The sequence below is a fragment of the Falco punctatus genome (genome assembly GCF_963210335.1).
Source record: "Falco punctatus genome assembly, chromosome: 15".
Classification (NCBI taxonomy): domain Eukaryota; kingdom Metazoa; phylum Chordata; class Aves; order Falconiformes; family Falconidae; genus Falco; species Falco punctatus.
In genome coordinates, this window is record NC_137595.1 from 4047675 (window position 1) to 4075031 (window position 27357).

General features: G+C 37.2%; 1 protein-coding gene across 4 annotated transcripts in view; it reads left to right on the forward strand.

The window, feature by feature from the left end:
• KLHL4 (kelch like family member 4) overlaps nt 1–4231 on the forward strand; it is a 99260-nt gene extending 95029 nt beyond the window's left edge. For 2 of the 4 annotated variants that reach the window (XM_080365211.1, XM_080365212.1), the window contains one exon: nt 1662–4226. In XM_080365211.1, coding sequence (XP_080221337.1) covers nt 1662–1721 — 60 coding nt within the window. In that variant the 3' untranslated portion in view covers nt 1722–4226. Of the gene's footprint in view, nt 1–1661 lie in introns of all 4 variants that reach the window. The other 2 variants (XM_080365213.1, XM_080365210.1) reach the window with 2 other exon arrangements.
• Nucleotides 4232–27357: the final 23126 nt, after the last annotated feature.

A 27357-nucleotide genomic window follows, 5' to 3' on the forward strand; every position in this document is an offset into this window, starting at 1 on the left:
CCTCGCAGGTAAGCCCAGGCAGTGTGGGTTAGGTGAGTGGGCAGTGAGGTGGGCTGAGACCCGGCTGGATGGCAGAGCTCAGAGGGCTGTGATCTACCTTGGAGGCCTGGAGCTCGTGGTGCTCCCCAGGGGTCAGTGCTGGGTCCAGTCCTGTTCAGTTTATCAGTGACCTGGATGAGGGACAGAGAGCACCCCGGGCAGGTTTGCTGATGGTACAGAGCTGGGAGCAGCTGACACCTCAGAGGCTGCGCTGCCATTCAGCGAGACCTGGGCAGGCTGGAGGGTTGGGCAGAGGAACCTCATGAAGTTCCACAAAGGTGAGTGTAGGGTCCTGCCCCTGGGGGGTGGGGGATGGGCAGCCCCACGCACCAGTATGGGCTGTGGCTGCCCTGCTGGGGGGCAGCTCTGCGGAGAAGGACCTGGGAGCTCTGGTGGGCAGCAAGTTGCCCGTGGGCCGGCAGTGTGACCAGGCGGCCAAGGCGGCCAGTGGGACCCTGGGTGCATCGGGAGGAGCGTGGCCAGCAGGGCGAGGGAGGTGACCCTGCCCTCTGCTCTGCCCTGGTGAGGCACATCTGGGGTGCTGGGCCCAGCGCTGGGCTCCCCAGTTGAGGAGAGCCAGGGAGCTGCTGGGAGGGGCCAGCGCAGGGCTGGGAAGATGATGAGGGGCTGGAGCATCTCCCCGGTGAGGGAGGGCTGGGAGAGCTGGGCCTGTCCAGCCGGGAGAGGAGGCGGCTGAGGGGGGTCTGACCAACAGGTACCAGGGGCCTTCAGGGCGGGTGCCAGGGGGACGGGGCCAGGCTCCTGTCAGTGGTGCCCAGCGACAGGACAAGGGGCACCGGGCACAAACTGCCACACGGGAAGTTCCTTCTGGACACGAGGAGGAGCTTTGTTCTCCTTCGCTGGGGCCGTCCCCACCCGCCCGGTGGCCGTGCTGTGCGGCCATGCTGTGGGAGGGCGGGGGGCAGCCGCGGGCTGGGCTCGGTGGGCTCCGTCCAGCCCCCACCACCCTGTGTTACTGCAGTGGGCAAAACAAAAATTACTGTCTCGCAAAATAATCACCAGTTTTGTGAAAAAATGATATATTAGGATGCAGTAATACTGTAGTCAGGTTTTATAAAATATTGGTTGCCTCTTCTGTGAAATAACTGTAGAGAATTTTTCAGCCTAAAGGCTGGAGGCAGCGCACGGCCAAGGGGGGCATGTTGCACCGATCATTTTGTGCTTGAAGTGCCTACATTCGCTGTTAGAGCTGACGTGTTTGCCGGCAATGCCCTCTCCTGGAGGCACTTTCCAGTTTTCGTGTTTATGACCACCGCAGTGGAGACTAAGAGGAAATATTTAAAACTGTCAAGATCCTTTTGTAGCTACACAGTCCGTGGGATTGGAACATGGGATGTGTAGGTCTTTTACAAAAGTTAGGAGTAACAGCAGCAGCCTGCACTGCTGCAACTCTCAATGGCTGCTAAAGCCTTTTCCCCAAAAAACAAAACTGTTTTTAGAGCCCTAATTAAATCTAACTTTTTTAGCAGTAGATTAAATTAAATAAACAAATTGCTTTCCTTTAAACCTGCAAATAACTTCTTCTAGTCCTATCCATAGGAATATACTTAAAAAGTTTCCTCTTTCTTTTCCTTTTGTTTTTTTTTTTTCCTTTTTTTTAGGAAGTTCCTGTCAATATTGGGAGAGCTGGAGCATGTGTTGTTGTTGTGAAGTTGCCCTGAGGATTATAAATATTGTGAAACTAAACTGCATGGAGTTTCATGAAGACTGAGTCAGGAAGATAAGAAACCTTTCCCAAAAGCAGTACAGACTATACACATCTTAGCAGCCCTCCGTGATAAAGAGTACTTATCTCTAAGCCATTATGCTATTAGAGCACAAAAGTGTCTTCCTGCAATACAAAAATCAGAGAGTTTTGCATAAGTGAATTATTTTACTATGCTTAATACATAACAATTCAATAATATGTTTAAATGGTTCCAGTTTGTTACAAAATTGTATCTGTTATTTATAAAATGCAGTAGTAAAGTGGTAAACGGGTGTATAAGATTTCATAAACTTTTTTCTTTTCTATGTTGGCAGGAACACTGACATTTATAAAAAGAGCTTTTATATTTTAAGCAAATGAAAATAAATAAAAGAGAAACACCCTCAAAAGAAAACTACACAAAAGGAAATATTTGTCCGTAAATATCACTGGCAACAGAATAGTCTCTGCAGAAGTAACTTCATTTCTATATTCAGAAAATAAATTACTAAATTAATTTTAAAATCAAATCAAAGAAGCATAGAATGTGGTTGCTATTCAACCGCCAGTATTACTAGGACTGTGACAGAATACCCACTTTTAGCAGTATGTTAAATGGAATAGTGCAAGTTAAGAAACAGTAGGGCTAAGGTATCTTTATGTTACTAAGTATGTGCCAACAGCAAGAAATCTCTTTTGTCAAAACACAATGCTAATATAATTTTCAATCATTTTCACAGTGCATAGATAGGTGATATTTCAATTCTGATCAGTGTGTCAGCTTATTCATGGATTTGTCTTTGCCCACTAACCATCTGTCAGTATGCGTTCAAGTAATTTGACTATTCTTGCTATAATCACCATAATATACATTTTAAAACAATTATATAATTACACTCCTTGAATATAACTTACAAAATGAAATTTTTATATCATATTGATATGACAGTCTTTGACCTCAGCTGAAGATTACCAGCTTTCTCTCATGTACAGTAGAAATATGATAAGAAAAAACCCACATCCACTGTGTAATGTTATTTACCATTTACATAAGCACGTTTATGTTTTATTTGAAACAAAGGGAATGCTAAGAATCAAGAATGGGAAAAGAATCACCTGAAAACAGCACAAAGTATTCCACATGCATGATATTTTCTTTTTGTGTGCCAATTTCTAATGATGGTTTTGATTTGTTTTGCATTCATTTGTTTGGGTTCTTTTATATAATTTCAAATGCTGAAAGTGTATTTTAGAAAAAGAATGTATGTAAGATATTCCATGCTGTAAAGCACAATATTTGAAGAGTATCTGCTTAGGTGTTTGTTATGTTGTTGTTTTGTCAGTATCAGAAAATTCAGGACAGAGATGAAAATTACCTGAACATATAGACTAACTTTCCTAATAGAATACTGTGTTTTCAGAATTCAGCAATATGCTATTTAAAAAAAAAAAAATATAGTATTAATCCTATTGAATGCTTCTAAAGATGAAATCTCATAAGCATATTTATAAAAGAAAAACGTTTTTAACTTTAAAAATCAATTATGTTTATATATAGCATGCTACATTCAAATAAACTTTAATTTCTCTGCTAAGAAAGTTTAGACTATATTTTAACAACTTTGTGGTTTTTTTAGGAATAGAAAACACAGCAGTATCAATCCCATTCTTGTACTCTAAAAGAACAAAAAATCCTGTCTTAGAGCCCTTACTGCATCTGGTCCACATAAACAAAAATTTACCTTCCTTCTAGCACTTGGTTTTAGAGGAAGTTCTTTTTTTTTTTTCTTTCTTAGAGTCACAGATAGTTACCAATACCGTCATGTCAGGGTGCCCTTTCTATGAAAGGTGCTGCCCCTCCCCCCCGGCCTTTGACAAACCTGAGCTGATCGCCTTCAGAAGGCTGAGAGCATGGTACAGTTTAAGATGATTTATTTTGGGGACATTACATGAGGCTACCATGCAACAAAACCAGTGTATCAGCTGAGAACTACCTTCATTTAGTTGTGAATTTCTAGACCAACACAGAAATCCCTTGCTAGCTTGGTGGGCCAGAAACAAGCTTTATTGCATGACTGTTTTCATTTTGTGTGCATTTCTGTGGAGGGGACCCCCCCAAAACCAAACCAAACCAAACCAAACCAAACCAAACACCACCCTATCATCACAAAACAACAGAAAGATACAAGCAAGTGGGAAACAAACCCTAAACCAGCTATGGTTTAGAGACCATGGGTTAGAGAATTCACATCAGAGGAAGTTATTTTTATTTCCCACCAAATCAATAATCTGAAGCAAATGCAAGGGGGTTTACTACCAGGCTTGGCAGTGAATCTGCATGGTAAAACATTTGTGAGTATGAAGCAGATGCTAATTTTCTCTCTCTTTTCCCCTGTCCTATAGGGAGCCTGCCTCACCACCTATGTAGAACATCTTTTCCATCAAATATGTACTTTTAAACATTATAAATAAAAATACTGACATTTTTTCCCTATTCATGTCCATCCCTGCTTTGGTTGTGCAACAGCCATGTATGCTTTTTTTATATAAATAAAGACCTGTGTGGATCAGAGGAAGAGGGTCACTACTCTCATCATTCAGGCTCTAAATCACACTTTTCTCATGTTCTTCTATAACAGCGCATCACCATTTCCTGCAACCAGTATGACCTTGCTTATTTCACTTGTTTGGAAAGCACCAATATTGAATGCCTGTTTTTAAAACTCTAAAATACAAATTATACAAACAATGTGGAACGTAAGTGCAAGAGGCACATCAGAGTAAACACTGGTAAACTGCCAGTAGCAAAGGGTCTTCCTCATAAAGCCTCTGCAAGGAATTTGAAATTTGCTTGGGGTAAAAGGTGGCACACAGCCTCAAGTGAGAGAAAGCAGGCGTGGGGCCTTAGCTGAGTGGTTTACAAAATCTAAAGCCATATCTAAAAACCTAATCAAGTCTACAGTAATGAAAGAAAATAAAGGCTTGAGCACAGAAGAGGTGAGTTTTGAAGAACAGCAGCTGTGGGTGAGTACTGTAATGCACACACACAGGGCCAGCCTTTGAGAGCTGCATGGCTTGCAAAGGTTAGAAATGCAGAGATGACAGAATTCCCCTGCCTTTGTCCCCTCCTTCAGCTTGCGAATTTTATGAAATGCTTTATCAGTAAACAAGGCATGAGACACCTAGAATAAAGATCTAGATAGAAACAATCCTCTTAAAGTTATCTTTAAATATACTAGCATTTCCAGTTTAATATAGTCTCAAAAAGAGTATTAGAAGAAAATTACACTTTATGTATTTCTTTACTGTTCTATGAAGAAATTGTGTCAAGAGGTTTGCTTATTTAAAACATAGTGTAAGAAAGAAAAATTGTTGCATTCTTTTAGCTGGCACCATGCAGCTACATTTATCAGCTTGACAAATCTCCCTACCATGAACCACAACCACGGAGGCAGAGTATGTGAATATTTGCATATGCGTGTTGTGTGATGAGATGGTCTACTAATTCCTATGGCAAGGCTGTGGTAACTATTACACTTTTTAAATTCTAAGTTTAAGATTGTATCTTGTTATAGAAACACCACGAAGATAAATATGGGTAAGGGGAAATGGGAAAAGATGGGAAGGGTAGGAAGCAGAGAAGTCAGAAGGCAATCTGAACGCAACCTTATAAAGCGGTCAGCCTGAGGAACAATGGATTTTAAAACTACATGTGGACAACTAATTCTACATGTTCCTCTCCTTGAGTGAAAACTCAAGCTTCAATCTCTGTCTGAAGAGGTGGTACTGAGAGATCTGCTGTTAAGGTGCCATGGAAATCAGGAGTAATGAAGCTTCCATTTCTTTCCAAGATACTTATATGTGCTTCTGTACAGCTGGGAATCAGGTCGTGCACAGGCTGGCAACCCCGTTTGGAGCTATTGATATGAAAGTTCATTTCAAATTGCAAAGAATAAGAGGAATATTACACACTCACATCTGGAATTGATTTTTAAATAATTGATTTTAGGATGACATAACGAGAATTACCATGAGACTAAAATCTTAAGTGTTAGAAAGCATCAAAATAAAATTTGAGCTGGTACTTGAATTTAAGCAATGAAACAGCACAATTTAATTTTCTAGAGTAAGCAGTACCTCAGTGTTTTTAGTACTAAAGTTTGGTTTAGGGTTTTTTTCTTCCACATTATTTGTGCAGCAGTGAAAATTCATGTGAAAGGAAACCAGCAATTCACAAAAGGAAACTGGACACCTAACAGGAAGAGAGAAGAAAAGCAAACTGGAGAGAATTTGGAGATGTTTAGACATTATTAGGTGAAAGGAAACACTAGAGATATTCTCTGATGAGGTGTCATCCCTTCACATTTCCTCTGTTTCTCCAAACATGAGTAGGTGCAATAGTTAAGTAGCATCTTTGCTTGTTAGGTGCTCTGACAGCTGCACGTCCAGCTGGCTCGCCAGCAGGGCGTGGGAGGGAGCCATCCTCTCTTATCTCTGACCTTGGACTGCTCAGTGCTTTTCATCAGGACTTTCACTGGCAGAATGATTATTATTTGTGCTATTTCTTTTTTCTTTTCTTTCTTTTTTTTTTTTTTTTTGTTTTGCCCAAATCATTGTGTTTTCTTTCTTTTTAAGCTCTGGCCCTTAAAGCACCTTACTCTTCTTTGGACTGGGTGATAATCTTTACATGAAATGGACCAGCAACTGTATTTTTTATAATGTGATCTATGGGAAGCAAGGATACCACTGCCCCTGTGAAAGCAATTCTGCGCAAGACTGAAGGCTGAGCTTAACCATTATGATATCTCTATGTATCTTCACCACTATCATGTCTCTCTCTTCATTAAAGCTCTGCTGCACCATTCGCACATGGAGTCATTAAAGGTTACACACCTTTTCTTGCTCATTCCCACCTCCCTGAGGACTTTTTTTTCCTCCATCACAATTCTACATATGCAAAAAAAAAAACCCAACTCTATTCTCTTGTGCATGAATAATCATATTTATGGAGCGTTCCGAAGAGGATGACACTAACTTCACACTATCCAGATTTTAACAAGCCAACCATATACGACTAAGAAGAAAATATATCCCCCACTTTTTGCTTGGACAACTTATTTGGGTAAGACTGTCCAGGAATGATCTTTTAAATATGGTATTTTGAATATAGATTAATATTTTATACTTAATAAAAAAAACTACATCTGAAAGTGTTTGCATGTTACTGCAGCAGGAAGTTTAAACCAAGACATTTTCTATTCCACTTGTCCTTTTCGTTGAGAAAATGAATCTGTTTCAATCAAACTCAATGTCAAAAAAGTCTCAATTTACAGAAAACACACTGAAGTTTAACCCAAACTATTTCTGCATTTTCAAAGTTACAAAAAGTGTTGAAGAACAGGGAGTGGGTATGAAGAATAGGCTAGTTTTGGGCAAGACTCTGTGCATTTGGATACAAAACCAAAATATCAGCTAGGTGACTAAGAATTTTGGCTTTTCAAGGCAGGATTTTCTCCATCTTGTATTTACTGTTTGTTATGTCTTCTTGTGCCTGAAATTTAAGTGGCATTCCCTGACCCATTGGAGAGGCAGACTCACATTCTCTCCTTCTTTAAATGTAGGCAGAAAAAAATATATATTAAAAAAACCACCCAAACCCAATCAACCTTGATACACAGAAAAAATAACAAATGAGAGTGCCTTTGAACTGTCAGATGACAGACTGGCATTCTGTTAGCAGATTATTGCTTTACCTTCTATTCTATAGATAAACTCAGTAGAAGGAGACTGTCCCTTTTCCTGAATAAATTTCACAACAGAAGTTGAGTAAATTCCAGTAAATTACAATAACTACTAAAAGTCACAACAATCAAAAGAATGCTATCTAACTTTAACTGCAGTCATCTGAAACTGAAATGTCCTCTGATCTCCTTCCTTTGAGAGTGAAGCATCCTTTAGAACAGTTATATGACTGATATATACATATATTATCAAAAAAACCACACTTGTAAGGCTTTCATCTTTAACTAGGTTTTCTCTCTTCTTCCAGAAATGTACTTTTCTTCTGAACTTTACAAATTCATAGGCGTATTGTTTTCAGTTTTGATGTTTATGAGGCCAACAGAGGTACCTTTCTTGTAGGTGCTTTCTGTTTTTTATTTCTCTTGTTTTCTATAACCTCCTCAATTTGTGTCTCACTTTTAAAACTGCTGCTCTTTGGCCATGTAATTTTCAAATTTTCAAGCATCATAAACATATCTCTATTCTATTGCAAAATCAGTTATTACAAAAATATTGCAACACCCCTATAATATATTGCCAATTATATAGCCCAGAAACTATTTTGGGCTATTTTTTTAATTTTAATTATAGTAATTAATATTAAGAGCAATACTGAAACCCTGAAAAAAATAGCAGACAAAAATATAGTATAAGTTTTCATTTCTTGCATAAAACATTTTTGCTAAACCACAATCTTAACTGATCTGTGCTAGATGTCTTAGAATTGCAGAAGCTACCCAGAAGGACTGGGTAGCCTACGTTCAAAGCTTATAGAAACGGTGTCAGTATTTCTTCAACCTGTGCAGTAACGTGAGATCTTTTTATCAACAGCGTGGCAGATACTGCATTTCCTACAGAGGATTTTCTCATTGTGGATTTCCTTAGAGTTACTTGATGGCTGTCAGTGAAGTTTTTAATTAGGGAAGACATGAATATGTTAAACACATTCTTAATAATAAGTAGTTCTTAATAATGTGAGCCCTCTAGCTCAGCAAACTGGATACATTTGCTCATGATGTAGTGCCTGACAGGCAGGTACTGAGCACTGGGGTTTTGTCCTGTGGAGTGCACAGTGATGCAGACAGCTCAGGATTGACAGTTTGCAGTACAGGCTGTGCTCAGAAGATGGTGCTAGGCAACAATTTTCAGATAATTCTGGCCTTTATAAGCGAGTATGAGGCTACTTCATAGTAGCATTTTTCCTCTGACTGTCAATAAACACTTCCCTACTTTGTAATCTCCAGGGACGACTACAGTTTTTAGTAAAACTGTTTTCCATTCCTACACTTTCACCATGTGCACAAACACACAGACCTTTTAAGAGCAAATTTGGAATCAAAGTTACAAGAAACAGCAAAGCACCTTTTGTGAACATTTCCAAGGCACCAGTTGGCATCCCTGGCCCGGTGCCACTCCGGTGGTTTTGGCACATTGGAAAAGTTGCTTGGTTTGCATTTTTCTGAGCACATATCACGAAAACCATTTCTGTAGTTGCAAAGGCTCAATATGAAAAGCCAATGGCATATGGACGGGCTGATGAAGAGGAGCCTTTATTTTGCCCCTGGCCCATTAGCCCACCCCAGCTAGCTAGCCAGCCCACACAGCCGTGCCCTGACCTGACCCAGGCTTAACATTGGAGATGCAGTTCCCGAGACAGGCTGTCATCTATATATCTCTGCCTTTTAGAAGAGACATGTTTTCTAAGCAAGAAGGTTCAGAGATATTAAGAACCTAAGTACAATACAAAATGTGTTTTCTTCTGTTTCCCCATTTTCCATACTAGGAGAATCATGAAAAAGGGACAAAGGTGAATACAATGTGCTTTACGTGAAAGATAAGGAAACTTCACATAATCCTAATGGTTCTTTCAATAGGGTATAAAGCAGGGCATCATCTCTCCTCTGTAGCAGTGAACAGAGATACTGTTCCCAGAGACTGGATGTAGCTTTTCCAGGATTTTCAAGCAGTCTTATCTCGCCTCTCTGTAAAACTACTGAGCTGCAACTTGCTTTTATATATATACAAATTATATATATACAAAATACTTATTACCTGGAACTAAGGTACAATTTGATGACATTACTTCTGGAATTCAGAAAGAGGTTCTGAAGTACAACATTTTAAAAAAATACAGCTTATTAATTATTTCTTTCAGGAAACAGAGACCAGTTTATCACCTTTATACAGTATATAACACAGCTGTAATTACAAATAAATTTAAAATATGTTGGGGAAAATTACGTATAACACCACCTGAAAACTACCCTTTCCCCTGCCATACATCAAAGAGATAACTGTTCATTACTGAATGACTTGTTCTGTCAACTCAAGATAAGTCCAAGCTCAGAGATTTTTGACTATACTCTATCTGGGCAAGTTAAAACACCATAACTGTATTAATAATCTATTATGAACCACCATTATTATATGGCAAAGCTTGCTTTTGCTTTTTAGGACACCTTCCCCTCCCCTCAAAGACATTGCCTCAATAATTACAGCTGTGAAGCAAAAGAAATGCCAAAGGTCTTTATTTCTGGGGTGCAAGCTGTAAAGTTGGAAAAAGATCCAAAAATCCAAATGGATTCAACACTTTATCTTTTCAAACTGCTCATTCTCCAACTGGTCCCTTTTAAAAGCTAGCGCTAATATTTCAATGCAACTGTTTACATTAGCAGTCTCCGTGGCTGTCTTTTCATCCCTCTCCCCTCCTCCCATAACCAACCAGCAACTTTGTTCCAATTTCTTCCAAAATTTGGAAACATCATTTTCCTAGAGAATGCCTAGGTTATTCTACCCATTACCTGCTTCTCTATTCTCACAGACTCCTTAAAAACAAAAGCCCTGCCCTCAAATTCCCCAAACCTCTACATGCCAGCTGCCTGTTTTTCTTACCTTGGAGTTTTTCCTTCTAAAGATTTAGCTCAATAGTTGTATGACAGTGCTTACATGTAAAATCATGGAAGATAAAATAATGCCAGTTGTCAAGAAAGCAGTCCAAATAGGAACAGTTTTAATTTCAAGCATTCAAATGTAAGTTAATCTTTCTTAAAATAAAGATAAAATCAGCACTTCTAGATGAAAAAAAAGCCAATGTGTACAGCTACTGAACAACTGATGATAATTGAAAAACCACATTCTGCCCAAGACATTTCTGATAAGAATTGATTATCAAAGACCTCATTATTTTCTTTCACTCTACACTGTTTGTATTGAACAATAGTAAATAAAAAGTCTTGTGATGATTGTGTCTTTACAACTTCAAGTATAACAGTGATACTCAGAAAAACATGTGCTTGTTAGATTCACAGTTGGGAAAAACAGTTCATCATATAAAGAAAAATTCATTTTAATCACAGTCAGTAATCAGATTCTTTTGTGAAAAAGGAGGCCTGCAGCTGCTAGATGGAATCAAACACACTTTAAAAATAAAGAAAAATCACTGTGGCATGTTTTTCCCAGGCAACATTGTACACACTTCGTTAACAATATTCTATAAAAATGAGAAAGATTGGAGAGAATAGGTCAGGAGCCAAAACAGACACTAAAGAGCAGGTTCCCTCCCCCCTCCAAACTCTAGAGGGAATAGATTAGAAGAACTCTGAGGAATCTCTTGAACTCTATTTCATCTTTTAAATACAGTAAAATACAATATAAAAATCTCATTTGATGATTTACTACACTGAAGTAAAAGGACCATGAGGCAGAGGAGAGTCAATGAAGCTATAAGAGTATTCAAGAGTATTCGTCACTGACTTTTTTTCCTGTTTCCTTCCTGCCAACTAGATATTTTTGTCAGATCAGAAACCAATGTGGTGTTTGGAATCTGTTTCAATCTATATTTAGTATCTTAGAGGTGAAAATTTCATATATATTCCTATTTCAATTATCTAGCATGAAATAACAAAGGAGTTAAAATTCATAGTGATTAAACACAGAGAAGGTTTTTATTTTATTTTAGCCACAGAGGATTTAGGGGCCTTAACTCATTCTTGGTTAAAAATCAACAAAACCCAAAAAGTGATTAAAAAAACTACAAAAACCAAAATAGGATAAAATTTTCTTAAATTTTAAACATCAGTCTCTATGAATTTCACTTTACATATACTTTGTCTGTTATCTCCTTGTATTTGTTCTCTTTTGTTCACAGTCAAACATTTTTTTCTCCTTTTTTTTTTTCTTTTTTTTCTTTTTTTCCTCACTAGGTTGTCATCATAAAGCCCTTATAATTCTCTCAGGACTGTCAAGTTTGTTCAACCCTCAAGAGACAGATGTAACGCAAGTTATATTACATATGTTGGCATCTTGTCATAAAGGTACTGTAGCTAGAGATGAAAGTAAACTTTTGCCACAGTTATTTCAGGAATATTGTTTGGAAACTGATTCAATAATTGTCACTATCTTGAAAGGTTTATAGTCCCATAATTTATTTATATAGCATTTTTTTTAGTATTGTTTAAAACAAAACCTTCCCAGGGAAACAACCTTGAAATGTCTTTGTGTAGTTTGATCACTTATTTTCCCTCATAGTAACTATGGGGACAACCCACTTTTTTCCATGTAGTACAGGTTCATATCATCTCCGAATGGTCGGCAAAATGGCATTAAAGCATTAACGACATTAACAGACATACAGCCAAAGAATTTATAATGAGCCCAGTATACCACACACAGCCATTGATGCATTGACCACTGCAGCATGTTTTAAAGAAGTAAAAAGTTAACTAGGAATCAAACTATTGTCTATTTGGCTCTAAATGTCCTGTAGAGTCACACTTTTCATTCTCAAATTCTCATTTGAGAGGAGGCGCTTGTAAGAGTCTAAAGGCAGAATTTTGTGGTTGTGCGTGGATATTGATTGCTAGTTACAAGCTGTTCATTTGAGCATGAGACTAACTTGTTTTTCAGATGCTAGTTACAGGTTTCCAGAGGAATCTGCACTTGAGCCCAATGAATGAATAACAGTACAATATGATAGATGTAATGCCTCCAAAGGGAAATAGAAAACAACTTCTTAAAAGCAACAGTTGAAAGCACTTTTTTAAAACTTACATGTTGCTAGAATCCAGACTTAAAGGGCTTGTGAGAGTCTAAAAGTGATTTGCAAATTAAAAAGTACCTTCTGTACAGTGTATTAAAAGTTTCTCTTTTCCACTGTTACAAGTTCATTTGCTCTTCTATTACAAACTGCTGTTAAGTGAAATAAATTGAAGCTCTATGGTTCATGGAGAAATAAATCTCTGTTATGTATATCATACATACCATGCCTTAGCTTTCTGGTAAACAGATTTTATTTTCTAAGTTTCATGACTGACAAAAAGTACAGATGCACTTCATAAAACAATAACTTAATTTTAAAATAAAATACCTGGAAGACATGTATTCTAATGTGGTGATATTTTTACTTTTTTGGCAGCCTACTGCCAGCCTCATCTCTACATAAACTCATTATGACTGTGACTGGAACTGGTTATAGACCAAAACTCTGCTCCCATACCTAAGCAGGTCTGTGGCTCACCTTTCCAATTTGAGGTATAGGTAGAATGTTGGTGCTAATTGTAACCAATACTAAAATTTGTCACCTTTATTTCTGTAAAAAAGTTATGTATTTCTGTATAGATTAGCTAAGAATAGGAGAGGGTTTTTTAGTTTATGTGATTATGAACCCAGGTCATGACGACTGAGGTCTTGTGTAGTCCTTCTGTGGGGTGCGGGCTAATTCTTTAGACAAATAGCTGTAATTTCTGTTATCACACAATGAAAATATGTAAATGTAGTATCTTACTGAAATTTCACCTTAACTTAGGAAAACTTGAGATACTACTTTTATATTGGTGCTCTGGAACCATAAACTGAAACAAGCGGAGCTCATCCTGTGTAGAACTTTCTAACTGGACTGAAACCAAGGACTAAAGAAAAGCATCCTTAAAATGGGCATGTACCAAATACATACCCAAACTGTGTGTATTTGGTGGCATTTTCTAGACTTTGCCTCATAGAAATTGAGTTATGTTACCATGATGAGGTTTGCTGCCCCTAGCCAGCCTTTCTGCCCAAACATGAGAAATTAAGGCAACACAGCCACTCGTACAACAGCAGTGTTAAAAGACCTACACTTTTTATTAGAGACCACGTAATGAGATTGTTGAAAATAACGATGTGTATGTGAGATGAGGCTGAAAGAAAAAGGGAGGAACCAATAAAGCAAACTTAATGAACTGAAAAAAATGGACTCCAGGTGATAAATTACCTGTATAATGTGTATATACATACCTATACATATTACAGTATATGTCAGTGACTACATGGCACATTTTACACTCTACCATGACTCTTTACTCTATTTCCTACTACAGTATTTTATATTGGCAACATTACTATGATTTCCTCCCCCTCTACTGAATTTTAAACACCCTTTTGAGCTAAATGTATTGTGTCATAGTTTCTGTATGTATGTGGAAGAGAAATACAAATATGTTTTTAAATTTTGAAAAACTGATAATTAGATGCTATAGTTCAGTTCTCTGATGTTTTTAAAGTTAGTTTCTTTATATTCTGATTAAGATATTTTCTTTGACTTAAGGAATTTCTCCCCTTCAGAGTTTTCATAGGAAGTGACATTACTAGAGATTAAAAGATGTATATTACTTCTCACAATCAGTCATCAGCTTTTCTACCCATATCAAGAGCCCCCCAAAAAGTGTGAAGAATAAAACCTGTTTTAGAAAAAAAAAAAAAGTGGATCTCAAAAACTTTGTATAGATGTAAATTCCTAAATTAAGATTACTGTCCTCTGAAACTGTGCCAAAGGAATAGAAAAGTGTAACAGTCTCACTGTGGAGAGCTAACAAAGATTAAACATGAGCAAACAAGCAAATTAATTATCTGAGAAGAATCAACAAACGAAAATATGATATACCTTTTGGCTTCTAATCTTTTATTAGCTAATACTAGAATAATTGATCATTCAAGCTGAGATAAACTCTATGTCTGAAACCATTCAATAAAAGCAAGAAAACACTCAATATATTCTGTAATCCTTCTGAATGAATGACTTTGGGTTTGCTTGCATCTCACTTTTAGGAAAAGTTTGTATTGCGTTAAATGTTGTATCTTTAAAACTCCCTACAACTTGAAACTCCTGGCATTTCATGTCTGTCTAGTGGCATGCACAATAGTCTTGTAATTCAGTACAGACAAATTTTATTTTTATCTTCCCTCAGGTGAGATCTCAGGAAGTCACACAGTCTAGCCAGTATATCTGTAATGGTACTTCCAGTTATTTTTACAAAGAAAATAAATTTTTTAATGTGGTATTGAATTACAACATCAGTAACTTAATTTCAGCTTGAAAAAACTACCACAAACAGCAGACTGTTTGGCTGATAGTGTAAAGGAAGAGAGAGGAAAAAACTGTATTTGAACACAGGAGAAACTGAGGTTTCGGTTGTACAGTAAGTTTGAAACAGGTCTGAAGCAGCATTTTAAATGAAAGAAACAGATATAGCATATCCCTGACCGCATATCCATTACTTTTAGGGGTTTTAAAAGTTTAAAAGCTTCTTATGTGTCTCAATAATAACAGATTTAACAGCAGGAAATGATGTTAGTGGGAAAAAATAGATGCATGCAGCCCTTAAAAAAGGCAACTACTGTCTGGGTATGGTAATTTCACAGTGGACTCCTATTTCTTTGGGGGAGAGAAGGGGTGGCCATTTACTCAAAATGCTGTGGTGGATGCACTTGATCCCCTTAACCAGGCTAGCAGAAGTTTGGTACAGGCTCCCAAGGAGGTAAAGGCCTGAGCCGTAGCCAAGGACCCCTCCAAGTAACCGGCAGAAGAGCAGGGACACGCACGCACGTTGACACACATGGGCTTGGAGCGCTGGCCTTGCCGTTAAGGCATGGATGGTGGGTGGGGCTTGGGACTCCTCCATGAAGGAACAAAGCAAGCTGTGGGTACAAGGAGTCTCATGCGTACCTTGCCACTGTACCCAACCCGACTGAGACAACCACTTAGTCCCATAAATATGACAGCCCCGTGGGTCTTCCCTGAGGTCTCCCTGCTCAGCATGGCACGGCTGCAGGGCAGTGATCTCCCCTTGGGCTGGGATGCCCCTCGTGGTTTCTCCTCAAGGCAGAGAGACATTTTTACCAATGACAGCTCTTTCAATGAGTTGAATTCAACCTTTCTTGAAATTGCAACTGGGCTGTGTGCCAGTGATTCTCCCCTTCAGCTGGGATGTCTCTCAAGGATCGACATTCCTTACCTGAGACCAAGAGATCCTTCCTCACCCAATGCAGAGACCCCTTATGCACAACAGATCCTTCTTAAGTGAGAGACAGCAGGCTAAATTAATACTAATGAAATCCATGCAGTTAACTCCTTTAGACATAAACTGTTGTCCAAGTCTGAGAGTAAGATTGGACCTAGCCGCACCTAAGCTCCCTCAGTAGTGTAGAAAGTAAAGGGGTCTACCTGAACCTCCTGACTCACTGGGAGGGTCTCCCTTAGCCTGTTGCATTTCTGGTCTCTGGTGTAAATCATCCTAACTTGATTCTAGGTCCATTTGCCTTTCTATATTTCCTCCAGTCAGTAAGTGACAGAGTGAACCTTGCCATCCAACCTGGTTAAGCTGAACTTTTACAAATTCACATAAACTACTTTTGCTAATCCATTTGACAGTGATTCTTTGAGCAACCCTAAATCACTGATCCATGACAAATGCTAATGAAGAACAGGATTTGGTTGGGAAGATAACTCAAATTAAAACTTGATAAGCTTATTAGGAATTTTTTAATAAAAAATGGTTCTTTCTACCGCATATTTATTTATTTGGACTGACTTTTAGTATAATGATGATTATATAATTGAATAAATTCAAACTGTCATGAAATCTTTGTCATGTTTACTAAATGAAATTACTTTTCAGTTACCTGTTAACTAGAAAAGTATTACTATGACACTGGGCTATGATTCTAAGCCTGCTATATTTATTTATTCATTTATTTATTTATATACCTGTTAAGAGCTGGAATAGCCACTGGGCTTCAGTAGCCTTTTGTTTTGAAAAGAGAAAAGAAGAACGATTAGTGCCACAAGAAAGTAGGAATGTCAGAACTTCAAAAATCTCAAATTCTTTTAATGAAATTCTTCAGTTGTCTTCACCACTACCATGCTCCTACATTGTACAGTACAAGCATACAGTCTTATGGTCTTAAACAGCAGGAAGGGACAAAAGAAGGTGTTCTCATGGCTTTTAAATAAGGGGGAAAGAACAACACAATGAATCAAATGGGAAATGAGCCATGGTGATGTTCTGCACTATTTACCAACAATCGAGGTGAGGGTTCTGCACCATTCATCTTCAACATTCAGGCTGCATCATAAGATAGATAGCTACCAAGGAAAACTACAAACTCTATTATAAAATGGCTACCTACTTTAAACTGTTAGATATACATGCAATTTTTGAGGCTCAAAACAATAAATTGTTTCTAGCACAACACTCTTTTAGACATCCTTAGAAAAAAAATCTTCCATCAAATGACTTTACAAATCAACATATCAGTCATCTGGGAAAAGCAAATAAATCAATGGCCTCATTCTAAAACATTTCTGCAAGGTAAAAATCTGAAAAGGTCAGAAAGTGCTAAAGATTATCTTTACAGTCACAATTAGGGAGTTTCTCAGTATTGCTGGTTATTCAGGCTGAGTGTAGCTGTATCAGTTCCCAACAGCTGAAGACTTGGTGCAATGAGCCTCTTTGCTTAACAAAGAGGCAAACCACTGCCCCGAAAGAGTTAAGTGCACTTCAATACACAGACATAAGTAGTACATATGTGTCTTTTTAAATAAAAAAGCTTGTTTTGTTAAATTCTGCCAATAATTTGGGGAATCTATAATCCAAAGCCTTTAATTACTGATTGCACAGATCAGGATGGAGAGCTGGACATGGATGATCAGTCCTTAGGGGCACTTGGAAAAATTAGGAAAATTCGAAAAAGGCCACATTGGTCTTTACATTTGTTTTACTATGTCTGCAGAGCCAACAGGCCCATAACAAAGGTGTCTGGGGACATTTTGGTCTGCTGCAACCTAATGACATCAGTGGGAATGCAAGAGAAAAGGAGCCACACTTGTGCTGTCTATGAAAGACACAAAAAAGTATCAGGCAAACTGGCCCAAGGCAGGCTGAAACCTTAATTTGTTAGCTCATACTGGTCAGTGGCAGATACAGGTCTGTATAATCAATGAAACAAACATTAAGAAAGGTGATATTTGTATCCTATGCAGGCTGTCCAGGAGTAGAGGGGTGGGGGAAATCACAGGATCACTGAGGTTGAAAGAGACCTTTGGAGTTTGTTTTCCTGCTCATGGCTGCGTCAACTACAGCAGGTTGCTGCATCCAGCCAGGTTTTGAATATCTGCAAGGATGGAGATGACGCAGCCACTCTGGGCAACCTATTCCAGTGCTTCACCATCCTCTTGGAAATACATAAGAAAAACCTTCTGTGTTGTATAGCCATGTGCCTGAAAAAACTGATCTCATTTCATATTTGTCTACTTTGAAAGTCTGTGACATGAAGTATTCTGTTACTGCATTAAAACCCCCTATTTTAAAGAATTTCCACACTTCACCAAATGTTTCTTTGGTCTTGGTCAACACTGAAGATGTTACAGCCTACAAGGAAAGAAACTCTCACAGTTCAATGATGTCATATCATGATGCCAGGCTATGATGCTACAGGTATTAATGCAAGCTCCAGAAAGTACCAAATTGCTGTAACATCAGCTATAATAAAATTGGCAGATCTGACCCCTAATGTACTAACCTTTCTAGGTGGCCATAGAAAACTGCCCATACAAAACTGGAGCAAGTTTAGTGGCTAACTCTTAATGCCTCCCCATCCTTCTGTGTTAGGATTGTGCCTTTTGTACACAACAATAAGAAAAGCACAACAGCTTTTAAATAAAACTATAATTTATACTTATGTACATGAAATATTGTGAGATTTTTGAGTTTGTCTTCACAAGGAAGGGCAAATATTTTTCTGAAATCCCATTGTTGCCTGAACTCCTGAATTCTCAAACTCTGATTTAGTGTTTATATATATGTTAAACAAATACATGCACAAACTTTACATCAAGCTGACCCACCCTCTACAGCTATCAAAAGTGATGAATGAAAGGACTTCTAATGAAGGGAGTCAGCCTGGGAAGCAAAGAACAGATGGGGAAAAGAACACGGTTACCTAAATTATGCAGAAAGCAGCCTCCAAGTGAGAAAGTTCTGGCGGCAAGACGAGACAAGCTAAGGTGTTGCAGCCCACTGATAGTTTAAAGTAGGATAAAGGTAACTGTGGTAAAGGGAGATCTCGACCTCCAATTCAAATAGCGCCCACACACAGCTGAAAGAGGACACAACCCTGCTTGGAGAGCATGCGTAGTTAGTAAAAAGCTTCAGTACTGCAATCTGAGGATGCGTACTAATTTCCATTAGAAGTGAGAAACTTGTAACCAACCAGTCCTGTGTGTAAATGAAAACAGATATATAATGTACTATGAATATGCAAGTATTCTACTGTACAGAATGTGCACCGTTGAGTAATTCAGTGTGGATGTTAGGAGGAAAAAAAAACCATGCACCCAGAGCTGCAGTAAACTAGCATGGGCTTCCTCAACCATCACTGGGTGGCTACAATTTTCGGTAACGCCATGAAACAGAAAAGGTAATAGCACATGTAGCCTTAAAGAGAGGTTACTGAAGCATTAAGTGTGTTATTCGTATATTTATATCAGTTCTTTCTCTTACTCTATGCCTATTACACAGAAATATAATTGCAGCTTAATAGACTTTTTATGAATAGTATAATTTATATCAAGTACAATTTTTAATGTAGACTGAGGTTACTTTTCTAAAAAAAGGTAAATTAAACATTTTAAAGAGTAAAGATTGTAAGCAAATGGAAACATAATTCAAAGCTGGAGAAGAATTATGCTACTCGCTGGAAACTGAAAAGTACTAATTTGCATTTCTGTAATCATTAATAGGGGTTATGAGGTGTCAATTATGTTCCACGTGTGACCTTTTTAGTTTCTAGGTAATGTACCTCAATTAATTGTCTGTGACATCATAAAGCACCTTTTTCACTGCACCATGACTATGGAAAGCAATAAAATTCTTGCTCTGCAGCTGAAGTATGAAATGCACAACTGACCTTAGCACTCAGCAGTAGCTCAGCTATGCTAATGCAGACCTTCTATTGGCATAAATTACAATGCAGTCAAAATCTGAGTGCTCGGCTAGCGCTTTCCTAGTTCATGGTATATTTTTGTAAAGTCACAGAAATGACCATGCTTTGAAATAGCTGTTTCAGTCCACTGTTGAACTGCATATTGATAATTCTTCTTTAATGAAACTGAATAAGCAGCTTTAAATTTCAGTGTAGAAATTGCTATGAAAGGCAAAAATGATGGAGTTACACTGTTCCTTTCTTAGCAATATAAATCAACCAAGAATCTTGATATCGACAGGCATGATTAACACAGATTGATGTACAAAATCAGATGAGTATCATGTAATATTTTCTGCCCAAGAGCCTTATGCTGTAAATACGATGTGTAAATGTAATTTTGAACTAAAATCCATCATTGATTCATTCAGTATTTTTCCAACATTCATATGAACAAATTTTCATATGCATTTTTCTAATTTTAAAAAAAATAACCCACCAACCTTAAACCAAACTTTTTGGATCAAGAAAAATAATAATTTTTTCAGCTTTCAAAGTTATTCACTTGCAAAATGATACAGAAGAATGAAGAGGGGAAAAAACAGGGGATAGAGAAAATCTGAGAAAATGCTGAGTGGTAAAAAACTTCAAAGTTACAGCAGATAAGATGTAAGAAACCTCTGTAGCAGATCTGTGTCTGTAGAAGGGTGTTGTGACTAGAGGGATGATCTATACAGAGAGGGGACCTAAAAGTGACACTTCTGCTTTCAGAATGTTTGAAATGTTTTGTAGTGATTTAAATTTTAGATTGCAAGATATTAACAGACTCCAGTCATTAAATGGTAAAGGTAATTCAGTAATCATTTATTTTTTCTAAAAGTTTTTTAGGAAGCCTAAATCATAGTCATGCTCTTTTTTTAAAAAGGAAGACATTGTGAAGAAGTGAATAATTATAAAAAAAAAACCCTGAACTTTTGTTCCCCTACTCCCCAGCAATGTACTACAGAAATGAAAAATCTAATCCACAAACAGAAAACAACCTAAATCCAATGGAATGTTTTATCTTTCTCAGCTTTCTAAAGCTTCAAATAAATGTTATATGTAAATATATTTTCCAACCTGACAAAGCCAAGGTATAAGAAATTCTCTAGGGCGTCAAGCAAATGTTTTTTAATGGTAACAAAACCTCTCTGAATCAGTGGTGATATCTCTAGAGAAGTTAATATGCATCGCAAAGATAGTTTTTCAAAGCCCACCTGTCAGTAGCAGTTTTATTTTGTTTTCGCTAATTATTAACCCACATGTCCACACAAAGACAGACATGGCAGAGGGTTTATCTCAAGTTCAGAATCACAAGACTACTCAACAATTTCATAAAATATGCACTGACATGCACATAAAGTTGGCATTACTGGAATTTTAAGAATAATAAAACTATATCAAGGAGTTGAAGTACAAACATAACATTTCATAAAAGCTTCAAACATTTCTATGAAAACTAACATATGCATGCACATAATAAATGTGATCAGTATCTATCCAGATTAAAACAGACTTCTCTGCAAAACTTTTTTTTTTTTTTCTGACATTTTGGCCTTAAGATACAAAAAAAGTTAAAAATTGAAATGATTCCAATATTAAAATATTCTAAATGTCTGATTTTAGCTGAAATGTATTTAGCTGCTTTGTAAAACTGCTTTTTTTATATTTGAGTCCTTAGTCTACCCAGTCTATATAAAAAATAAAATATACTCATTGTATATGCAATGTTATGGCTCTGAAAAAATGCAAACATATGAAATTCAGATTTTTGTCTTTCCTTCCCCCATAATAGTATTCAATCAGCTACACTATAAATAGAGAATTATATTTAGGACTATACCTGAAGCACTCTCAGAACTAGTAGGTGAGTAGTTCTAGTAGCTGTAACAGAGCATTAAGGTTTGTTAAAATTTTGACTATTAAAGCAAGATAACACAGATACACAAAAATGTCCTTTATGTACTCAAAAACTGCTTGGCATTTCTGTATAGCGTACTTATTTTGCCTTGCTTGTTCACTGTTATAGCACAATGTACACCACATTGGGCACAAGCTCTCTCACTGGTAAATCTTTCTCTGTGTAACAAATAAAATTAAGTGTATTTACTGAGTTGCTTTATGAAACAGAAAGTTTCCACATGTTTCCTGTAATAAATAGTCTGGTCAAAATTGAGCTATTCTCATGAAAAAAGTATACAGCTGCACTGGAAAGGATAGCCTGTTGATTTAGTGGGCCCAGTACTGACCAAACTGCTCACTTTGAACAGCTCCAACAACTTCCAGGCTAACTTTTCCTCCAAAACACTGCATGTGACATTGGAAAATGGGTATTTTTTTAAAAGAAATCAGTACAGGTACAGTAAATGATGTGTAAAATTGAGTAGAAAGATCTTCATTTTTTCTCCATATTTATTGTTGCCAACTATTCTTAGGGACTGACAGAGCATTCAGTAGAAGTTTCCATCCATCTGTAGCTTGTTTTCATTAAACAGTATAATTTTATGTCAAAGGAATTTATGTTCTGTTCTGATATGCATTATGCTATATATCTTGGATATAATAAAATGGTTTCTGATCACCAAAGTTTGAGAGAGGTTCATTCATTCCACTTACCTTATTCAGAATATGCCCTTCGATTCCTTCATAATAATTTCTGAAGCTTTTCTTCTAGGGAACGATGATTCTGCTAGTAGGATAACCATGAATCTTGAACTCCTGGTGATAAAGTGGAAAAGTTTTTATTAATATTGAAACTTAAACATTTGATTTCTTCTAATTACAACAGTTCTGAAGGTTTTATTAGGTTATAATATCTCAAGTGAAAATACGTACAAATAAATCATGGTTTTGTGGCATTGTCATTTTACAGACACAAATAAAAACACACGTATATAAATGTACTTAGAAGATGGTTAAAAAAATATGATGTGCAACAGAATTTGCATTCTTATTTGTCAAGAGTTATTCTAAACACATAAAAAAAATAAATTTCTAATAAAAGTGCACCTGGAAAAGATGTAATAATTGAGGATAACAATTTTTTTCCAGAATTTGGAAAAGGCAAATATGTCTGTTCCAGAGAAAACAACCAGTTGAAGAGATCAAGGTAAGCTGGCAGGCAATGGCCATAACAGATGGGGATACTTGTTCAGGGGAAATTGTAAAAAGTAGTTAATGGCGATAGAGTAATTATTGCTCTGAAAGGAAGTTTCAAAAAAATGTTTATCTAAATAATTCTGGTGAAACATCAATGCTACATTTTGAACTGCACCACAATACTACTTGTGCCAGATATGAAATCAAGGAGAGAAAAAAAAATATGACGTGCAAATGTTACGGAATTACTTAATTTGTCTAAAGCACGTTACTTTGGCCCATTATTAACATGTTTTCAGAAGTCTTCTACATTGAAATCAATTTCCCCAGGCAAAACTATTGCCAGAGTTATACGGTTAGGGAGTTTTCCCTATTGTCTGAACCTGTAGTGTTAAAACTCAAGGTAAAATTTAGCTTATCTGGGCACAACGAAGAGATTACCACGTTGTTTTTACATTAGCAATTATTTAGGTGTCTGAAATCTGTTGCATCTTGCATCTCCCTTTCAGGCTTCTCCATTTTAATTTCCAAATTACTTCAATTTTATGATGTAGATCATATTTTCTAGGTATTTAATGACTCCTGCTCCCCCCTGGATTTATTCCAAATGTAAGGCACCTTCCCTGAAAATGAAAGATAAGTAAGACTTTATAATCTGCCTCAGAAATGCTAAATCTTACAGCTCTGTTACAAGTCCAGTTATAAAATATTACTTTCCCCAGTACAGAGATATTACTGACTCATGGTCAGTTTGTCAAACAAAATAATCTCTAGATCATTTCCTGGTGGGGGCAGCGGTGGGGTGGAGAACCACCAAAAACTACTTGGCCAATTGTTCCCCAACTGTCTGTTTTTCACTGATTAATTCTGCTGAAGTGCGGTGGTGTGCATTTAACATATTTAGCATATAGAACAGCTCAACTGGGTTCAACCTAAGCCCATGTCAGGGTATCTAAACTAGTGTGCCCTCCCCAGTGATTGCAAAACAGATTTCTGGGGGAAAACAAGACGTATGTACAAGATACTACATTTCATATTGTTTTATTCTATTGTGCACATTGCTAATGAAAAATAATGAACAGAAGCAGGCACAAGCCAGATGCTGTTATTGTCTTTCCTTCTATTTTAACAGTGAACAACAGACCAGGTAATAGTGCCCATCAGTTTTGCACCTGCTCAGTATTATCCTGTGCTAGACCATACTTACTTTATAAAGCTTTACTTAACAATCTATTTACTGATGCAGTTTATCTGCCAGTTAAAGTACAAAACACATTCAAGGCCATGCTACGAGTAGAATAACATAATTTTGAGTATGCTGAATATCAAAATATTTTTCATTCCAATTTTATAAAATATTTTAAAAGTAATAGAACTACTTCATTTTATAAACCACTTCAAAACTTCCCTTTGGGTGGCTGGGGAAGGAGGTGGCTGCCTAGCTCTTTTGACAGCAAAAGGTATGTCATTAAGATGACATAGGGTTTCTTTCCAATATATTTTGCTGTAAATGCAAGTAATTCTGGAAATTAATAGATCATTAAAGTAGTACATTACCTACATACAAGAATTTGAACTAGGCTGTTATCTTTTCAAGGCAGTTAAGTATATGATGTGTACCCAGTACCTATGATTCTGAATTTATATCTAGATTTATATGTGCTCAATACTCCCTGTACTTTCGGACACACTTACTAAAATAAAGCTCTCCTCAGGTAAAATACAAACATATGCCAGATAATTTGTTTTAGTTTTCCTTTACATTTTAAAGTGATTGGCTTCTTTGGTCACAGATAGTTTACTGCACTATGAATTTTTTTGTATTAAAAGTTTAATTCCGATTCTTTAAATAATCTAAACTGGTAGGCAAGGAAATTCTTAGCATTTAGAAGTTTTCCATTTCTCTTCCATAAAAGCTTAAGCCTTCACTAAGCAAATAGAAAAAAAAAAATAAAAAACAACCCCAAACTTACGAATTTGTTTCTTTTTTCCAACTATACAGTATGAGATAATTAGCAAACTACCTTAATTTATCTTAAAAGAAATCAAGTTTTTTAACCAAAACAGAATAAGATTTCTTTTTTGTGACCATTTCCATGACACCACACACATTTGCACTTCCACGTTTATGACAGCCTCACTAGCCCATACGTAAGGATCCTTCAAGGTATCCAATATTTAAAAGCATGCAGAGGAGAGAAAAGACATCTCTCAAAAAATTCAATGGTTATGAACTCATCTTTGATGAGAGGTGGTACCGAGAAGACTTTGTTGTGATGGTGTTACTATGACATTCTACCAAGGTATTTCTGAAAATCTGTAAAAGAGAAGGAAAAAAAACAGAAAAAGCAACCCCACCTTCCTAGAACCTGGATATGTTAAGCAAACCATGCACTGGACACGGTAATCAAAGACCTCCTGGAAGACGGGGCAAGGACATGGCTCCTTCCTGAGATGGAGATCTGGAGGAAAGAGGGAGGCGGCTTTTGTAGCTGGGAAGTCAGAGAGCCTGGTGCATTCCAGGTCAGGGCAGCTTAAAAGAAGGTCTTTGTTTGTGCTCTTGCTTTTCTGTCGAAGGAGGAAGCAGCAGCTGCTTTGAACACTAGAAATCTGAGAGAAGGTTTGAGTTTAACCTGCAGTAAGGTGAGTGCAAATAGACTGAGATGTGAAAGCAGCCACAGAGTCTTCAAGTCTAGTCTGTTAATGCATTTTATCTTCTCTAATGTTGTTTCATTATCGCAAACCCCCATTTTAAATAAATCTGTATTTTCAATCTTAAAACTTGTCAGGTGATAGAGATGAGCATGAATTATTCTATCATGCAACAAGGCACGCAATTCTTACAGAGGGGGGCATCCTTAAAACTTGTCTGTAGATTTGCCTAACAGTTTTCTAGGCTTAAGTTTTTATAAACCACATACTGGGTAAATCAAGACACGCTTCCCAAAGATTTGCAAAGACATTTGGGAAACATGTATCAAAGGACTCCAAAGAGGAATAAGCGTCTTCAGCAAACACCCTGTCACCTTTTGGCATGTTGCAATGGAGCTGGGGAGCACGCCTGAACTCTGAAGCTCCCGACAGAAGGATGACACATGACAATGACTGAACAAATACTGGTTCTGCTCCACTAAGCAATCTATTCCTGGATGCTGTGAGCCTCTCAGAGGGTTCTGAGAATGCTGTGCTTTTCTATTGTCAAGAGGTCCATCAGGAACAAAAATTCAGTATAAAAGACAAAATAAAATAGTCATGAAATGTTTTTTTATATTTATTTGCATAGTTTTAACCACATTCTTTACGTATTTAGAAATTAATTAGCAGCATTTCAAGGCTGTTTTGCCTAACTTGGTTGGTAAATCAATTCAAGTCAGTATCAGCCAATGAAAGAAAACAAAATAAAAAAGCCAGCTGTGGAGAGCAAAAAATAACTATTTGCTACTTTGAACTTCAAGAATCATTCTGAATTTTAGTCATTCTCAGTACAAGATATTGATACACATGTAAGATCATCTTCTGACCTCTAACATTTCTCATTCACAGCCTGTACTACGATGTGAGAAGGGAAAAGAAAATAGAAAAGATGAGGATGTTTTTGCAAGCAGTTAAAACTCGCTGCCCAAGTTGATGGCTATCCCTGCGAGAAGAGGCAGGCCAGTAAATTTCTCCTTCGTTGACTTTCCTACGAATAAGCACGATCAGATGGTGCTTCTGCATAGGTTATAAATAATAGCTTCTTTTAGGTCCATATCATTTAACTGCAGGATGCCCTAACCATCTTCCCTGAGGGCTGGAGATCAGTTCCTGAAGTTTTAGGGAAGCCATGTGTATTCACCCGAGGATTCGCTGGGATGAAGGCCAAGATGACAGCAGATGAAGGTGGTCTGTAAACAAAGCCAGCATAACCAGCCACTGGGCAGTCCTAGAGGCAAGGCAGTGCTTGAGGAGTAGCTATCAGCTTTGAAATCTCTCCTACCTTTCATTGCTTGTAACTGCACGTTTCAGTCAACTGTGCTGCCATTCCAAATGATCCGACTAATCATTTGATGAAAGACTTCATTCTTCAAATCTGATCCTTTTAAATAGAAGGGCTTTGCAGACTGATCCTACTTAATCAACTGCATACTTACAACTTTAATTGTGTGAATACTACTAATTTAATTCCAAAATCATTAGTGAACAATTATCTTATTATTGACTATCACTTATATGCAAATCACCCACAGATCCTGATCAACTTTACAGTGCAGATTCCTGTTAAGGGTCATTAACACTATTTTCATGTGCTTTGTGATATCTCTATTTTTATTGCAGCCATAATGAGTGCTAAAATTCATAGCAATGAAGCAAGATATTTTTTTTCAGTATATCATGATGACTTTTTCAGAAAATATCCTTGAACTTAACCTAGGGATTAAAAAACCTGCAACCTTTTATATTCTCTATCCCATTTTCTT